Below are 6,544 nucleotides of genomic sequence, written 5' to 3'. Positions count from 1 at the left end.
CATTATATTCATCAAACAATACAGTATAATACAATACGATACATTATAGTACAATGAACATCCAATCTAGCAAGCCTCAATCTATTTATGACTTCACTGTCAAGGTCAGCACTTTTACTTTGTTATAATTTTGGGTTTTCCCCTAAATTATGTTTTTATAAATAGAAATCTTGCTTCTGTTTGTTTTATTAGTCTCTGAATTAAAAATTGAGTTATGTGGCAGCAGTTTCTCGGTTTGTAAGTGATCGAACATTGTTTTTGTATAGAAATGAATCACCACCATTAGAAAAACATGAGAATGATAATTCATTTTTTGTTTTCATTTTTTGTTTTCTTTTGTGTAAAGGTCGCTCATTTTTGTTTTCATTTATGCTTTTGTTTATTTTTTTGGTCTATGAATTAGGGGTTTTGCGTTTTGAGGCATCATTTTGATGTTGTGGGTTTGTAAATTATTATGTGTTGTTTGTATGAATACGAATAACCCAGATAAGCAACAATTTAAATGATAATTCATTATTTTACTCATTTATGAGTTTGGTGTAAAGAGAGAGTACCTGTTGTATAGGTAGTTGGGATAACTTGTTAAATGAATAAGGTTGAGAATCTTCGGACCCTTTTAAAGCTAGAGGAAAAAAGATAATGGTTTGCGCGACGCGTAACTTGTGATGTGTGGTTAGGCGCACTGATGCAAGAATAGAAAATGTTGAGCTGGAATCCGACGTGGCAGAGTTGGTTAGACAAGTTAGTTATAGTTGCTGGTGTCAGTTGAGTTAGGTAGTGTCAGAGGAGTTAGTTGAGTTTTCGGTTACACACTTTATAAATACATTGTATTCACATCGTGAATGTAATCATCATTTTCATCAATAAGATCAATCTTTCTTTCTCTCTACTCACTTCTTCAGCTAATATCTCGGTTAATTCCCTGACCTAGCTATGATCTTCTTCGAGTTGCTACAACTCCTAGATTGTTCATTTCATTTCTGATTTCCAGATTGCATTAATTGGTATCAAAGCTTACGATTCTCGGCAATATCATCATGGGCGGGGATAAAGTTCAGGACAAATCTTCGGAAGGAATGGAAAACAAATTTTCAGAAATTCAGGATCAATTACAGAAATTAATGGAAGGTATGACCAACATGAATGAAAGGAACACACAGACTGATAAGGAGCTGTTCGAAATCAAGGAAGCAATTAGATTTATGAAGCAGAGGAACAAAGGAGCAGCACAATTTGGAGTTGAACCCTCAATTGATGGTGATTCTTCAACATGTCCCATTCGTATTCATCGACAGAGGGAAATGCACATAGGTTCTACTTCAACTGGTAATAATCTCTTTATCCGATATTCTAGATTGGAGTTTTCTCAATATTCTGGAAGTGATTTGAGATCATGGTTGTATAAGGTGGACCATGTCTTTTCTATGGAGGAAGTCACTTTCGATGAGAGGGTGAATGCGGCTTCTATTCATTTTGATGGTGAAGTCATTGCTTGGCATAGATCTTATATGAGATCTCGGAATATAGTTGCTTTTCCTACTTGGACTGAATATGTGTTGGCTTTAAATGAAAGGTTTGGAGAAGGATTTGAGGATCCTATGGAATCCATTAAAAATCTAAAACAGATTGGTAGTGTAGGAGAATATCAGGCTGAATTTGATAGGTTATTGACTGAAGTTAATCTAGCAAATGATAATGCTATAAGTTGTTTTTTGGGAGGATTAAAGCCAGAACTTAATAAAGCTGTTAAGATCCAATCACCAAGAATATTTATGCAAGCTTATAAGATTGCTAGGCTGCAGGAAGGTGTCTTTGAAGCTCAGGCTCAGTCTTGGGGCCTCAAACCTGTTGTTAGATCACCTAATCATATCCTACCCATTCCCATTCAAACCAAACTACAGAATTCCCAAAAACCTCCTATACCAAGCTCCACTTTCAAAAGACCATTTGAACTTAATCCTAATAAACCTAACAGAATTAATAGCAACAGTTCTGGTAGAAGATTGACTGCAGCAGAGATGGATGAAAAAAGAGCCAATGGGTTGTGTTTTTTCTCCGATGAAAAGTATGTACCTGGGCATAGTTGTAAAGCAAAAAGACATATATTCATGGTAGAATTAAATGAGGAAGATACAAGAATTGAAGTGGAGGTAGGAGAATCACTACAAGAAGCTGTAGAGGGAATATATGAATTTATGACAATCTCCTTGCAAGCCTTTACTGGTGTTACTGGATACCAAGCGATTAGAGTAACTGGTTATCATGAGAAAAGACCATTACAAGTCTTGATTGATACTGGAAGTATACATAATTTCATTGATCTAGAGGTGGCCAAGAGATTGGGGTGTAAAGCTAGTCCTATAGTAGAGCAGTCTATTAGTGTGGCAGATGGTAGGAAAGTACAAACAACTTCAGTGTGTAAGAATATGCAATGGTTGCTACAAGGTACTATATTCTCCTCAGATTTCTTACTTTTACCACTAGGAAATGTGGATATAGTCTTGGGGGTGCAATGGCTAAGTACCTTGGGAAGAATTCTATTTGATATTAGGAATAGAATCATTGAATTTGTGTATCAAGGGAATAATCATGTACTGAGGGGTGTCACCAGTCAACTCAAAGCAGCTAAGGCCAACTCATTAGCAAAGAAGAATGGAGTGGATACTCAGTTCTTCATGATGACAGTAATCAGTTCTGAAGAGGAGAGCAATCACTGCCACCATATACAAGCTATTCAAGGTACTGAAATACCTTCAACTTTATCTTTCTTAATGGAACGGTACTCTAGCATATTTGAGTTACCTACCACATTACCACCTCACAGAGGTTCTTTTGATCATAGAATTCCTCTCATTGAGTCTGCATGTCCTGTGAATAACAGGCCTTATAGATATCCTGGAGTTAATAAGGATATTATTGAAAAATTGGTTCAAGAGATGTTGGATCAAGGGGTTATTCAACATAGCACCAGCCCCTATGCTTCACCTGTGGTGTTGGTTGGAAAAAAAGATGGAAGCTGGTGTCTTTGTGTTGATTATAGAGAACTAAATCAGCTAACAATAAAAGATAAGTTTCCTATACCTATAATAGAGGATTTATTAGATGAGCTAGGAGGAGCAGAGGTGTTCTTAAAAATAGACCTTAGAGCTTGTTATCACCAATTAAGGATGGCAGAAGGTGATACTTATAAAACAGTCTTCAAGACCCATGAAGGCCACTATGAATTCTTGGTTATGCCTTTTGGCTTAACTTATGCTCCATCCTTATTCCAGAGCCTTATGAATTCTGTCTTCAAACCTTTGTTAAGGAAATCAGTGTTGGTTTTTTTTTTGATGACATCTTGATCTATAGCAGGAGCATGACTGATCACATTGATCATGTGAAAGCTGTATTTGATCTTATGAAAAGATATCAGTTATATGCTAAACTTTCTAAGTGTGCATTTGGAGTACCTAAAGTGGAATATCTAGGTTATTTCATCAGTGCAGAAGGGGTGTCTACAGATCCAAAAAAGAATGCCGCTGTCCAACAATGGCCTGTCCCTAGAAACATTAAACAGCTGAGAGGTTTCCTAGGCCTTGCTGGATATTATATGAGGTTCATACAAGGTTTTGGTTCCATTTGCAAGCCATTGCATGAGCTGTTGAAGAAGGATGGATTCCTATGGACAGAGGAGTCTACAACAGTCTTCTTAAAGCTTAAACAAGCTTAGGTCTCTACTCATATACTTGCTATGCCTGACTACTCTAAGGTATTTGTAGTAGAAACAGATGCTAGTGGAAAGGGTATTGGTGTTGTCCTGATACAACAAGGATACCCCATAGCCTATATTAGCAAGTCATTAGCTCCTAGACATCAAGCTATGTCTGTATATGATAGAGAACTTTTGGCTCTCATATTTGCTGTTACTAAGTGGGAACATTATCTGCTGGGAAGAAGGTTTATTTTTAAAACTGATCAGAAAGCTTTGAAGTATCAGCATTTACACATTGATTTCCAAGTGGCTGGGATTTCTAAAACTCATGGCTTTTGATTTCTCTATTGAGTATAAAAAAGGAGCAGAAAATAAGGCTGCTGATACCTTATCTGGAAAACCTGAAGCTGAGTTTTTAGCCATTTCATTATTAACACCAAATGATTCTTTATGGGAGCAAATTAATCACACTTGGCTCAATGATCCATACTTGCAAGAGGTTATTGCTAAAGTGAAAGGGCAGCCATTTAAGTTATTCACCTGGAGTAATGATCAACTGAGATGGAAAGGCAGGCTAGTGGTTGGAGATGATCCACAGTTAAAGAATTCTATTATTATTCTATGGCATGCTACTACTCAAGGGAGCCATTCAGGTATGGATGCCACTATCAAGAAGCTAGAGTCATTATTTTACTGGAAGTCTCTTAGTAAGGGCACAAGGGAGTTCATTAGTAAATGTGATATTTGTCAAAGACACAAATATGATGCTGCTGCATATCCTGGTTTATTGCAACCATTACTAATTTCGGATGGAGTTTGGACTGATATTTGCCTTGATTTCATTGAAGGATTACCTAAACCCAATGGTAAAGAGGTAATTCTGGTGGTGGTCGACAGATTGAGTAAATATGGTCATTTTATGAGCTGATCCCATCCCTATACTACTCATTCAGTGGCCAGTGTTTCCTTGACAATGTCTTTAAGTTGCATGGTATGTCTGCTACTATGACTAGTGACAGAGATCATGTATTCCTCAGCAACTTCTGGAAAGAATTATTCACCTTACAAGGAGTTCAGCTACAAAGATCCACAGCCTACCATCCACAAACAGATGGACAGACAAAGGTTTTAAACAGAACCTTAGAAACTTATCTGAGATGCTTTTGTTCTGATAGTCCTAAGGAATGGTCATCCTATTTACCCCTTGCCGAGTGGTGGTATAACACCACCTATCACACTACCATCAAAGGTACACCATATGAAGTTTTGTATGGTTAAAACCCACCTCTTCACCTCCCTTATTTAGGTGGTGAGGCTGCCAATAAAGTGGTGGACAGATCCTTAGCTGCTCGAGAAGCTGTCATTCAACTCTTAAACTTTCATATTACTCGAGCTCAACAAAGAATGAGGGATTTGGTCAAAACATAGATCAGACAAAAGCTTTGCAGTTGGTGATTGGGTGTACTTGAAGCCTCAGCCTTATAGACAGATCTCTGTGGCAAGTCGACCATTCAACAAGCTAGCAGCCAAATATTTTGGTCCATATCGTATTGATGCTATCGATTGTTGTTGCCTGCTGATGTTCTAATTCATCCCACCTTCCATGTATCAAAACTGAAAAAGTGCTCGGTAATTCCAAATACTATCAACCATCCTCTTGTATTTCACCTATCAAGCCCTTATTGTCCACTACCTGAGATGGTGCTCAACAGGTGATTAGTGAAGAGGGGTAACAAGGCTGTTTGTCAAGTTCTTGTGAAATGGACTGGCATTGATAGTTCTCAAGAAACCTGGGAGTTTCTTTTTGAATTACAGCATAGGTTTCCTTCATTTCACCCTTGAGGTCAAGGGTGTTCTTTAGCAGGGGGTATTGATGCAAGAATGCAAAATGTTGAGCTGGAATCCGACGTGGCAGAGTTGGTTAGACAAGTTAGTTATAGTTGCTGGTGTTAGTTGAGTAAGTTAGTGTCAGAGGAGTTAGTTGAGTCTTCAGTTACACGCTTTATAAATACATTGTATTTACATTGTGAATGTAATCATCATTTTCATCAATAAGATCAATCTCTCTTTCTCTCTACTCACTTCTTCAGCTAATATCTCGATTAATTCCCTGACCTAGCTATCACCTTCTTCGAGTTTCTACAACTCCTAGATTGTTCATCTCATTTCTGATTTCCAGATTGCATTACGCACGCCCCAGGTTGAACAAAGGGCGGAGGGGATCCATTGAATTTTGAACTGTGAGCAGTGAGCACTAAGCCCCGAGGATTTCTCGGTCATTGGAAAAAAAGATAAGTAGCAGGTGTAGAGTTGTGATATATGGTATCCATTTAGGGCTCGCAACAAACTAAGGTCTGTTGTAGTATTTGTTATCCAAACATGGGGTTCGTTTTCGTTTCTTTATAGTTAAAAAAAATTGGTTTTGAGTGCTTTTTCATTTATATAACACTAAGGTTGAGAGTATTTTTTTCTCAGGATAATACAGTTTAAGCTGTAATCTTGATAAGATTTTGTAATACTGAACTTCATTTGACTTTTACAGGATGCTGAGGGTAATGATGTTGATCTCAGCATTTACAAGGGAAACATCCTTATCATTGTCAATGTTGCATCACAGAGGTATGTAGGGATGGTAATGGGGTGGTGCGGGTGCGGGGGAGGGGGGGTTAGACAAATGCGGGAGTGAGGCAGTGCGGGGCGGATTAAAATATATCTTTTTGAATATCTGTGCGGTGCGGGTGTGGTTGCAGGTTTGTGACTTTCTGCTAATTCTCTTCGGTCTTTTTTGTTCCCCTCTCGGTGTCACACCTCCTTTTTCCGAAGATAAGGGAGTTTTTCCCATTAAAGTGA

General features: G+C 38.0%; 1 protein-coding gene across 1 annotated transcript; it reads left to right on the top strand.

The window, feature by feature from the left end:
* The first annotated feature begins 920 nt into the window (after nucleotides 1–920).
* LOC138896968 (uncharacterized) lies at nucleotides 921–3,934 on the top strand. Its single transcript, XM_070182788.1, has 2 exons — nucleotides 921–2,739; nucleotides 3,471–3,934. Exons 1-2 carry the CDS (start codon nucleotides 1,038–1,040, stop codon nucleotides 3,710–3,712), a joined length of 1,944 nt encoding a protein of 647 aa, XP_070038889.1. The 5' UTR covers nucleotides 921–1,037; the 3' UTR covers nucleotides 3,713–3,934.
* The last annotated feature ends 2,610 nt before the right edge of the window (nucleotides 3,935–6,544 follow it).

This window comes from Nicotiana tomentosiformis, chromosome 8, assembly GCF_000390325.3.
Source record: "Nicotiana tomentosiformis chromosome 8, ASM39032v3, whole genome shotgun sequence".
Lineage (NCBI taxonomy): Eukaryota > Viridiplantae > Streptophyta > Magnoliopsida > Solanales > Solanaceae > Nicotiana > Nicotiana tomentosiformis.
This window is presented reverse-complemented; position numbering and strand designations above follow the sequence as displayed.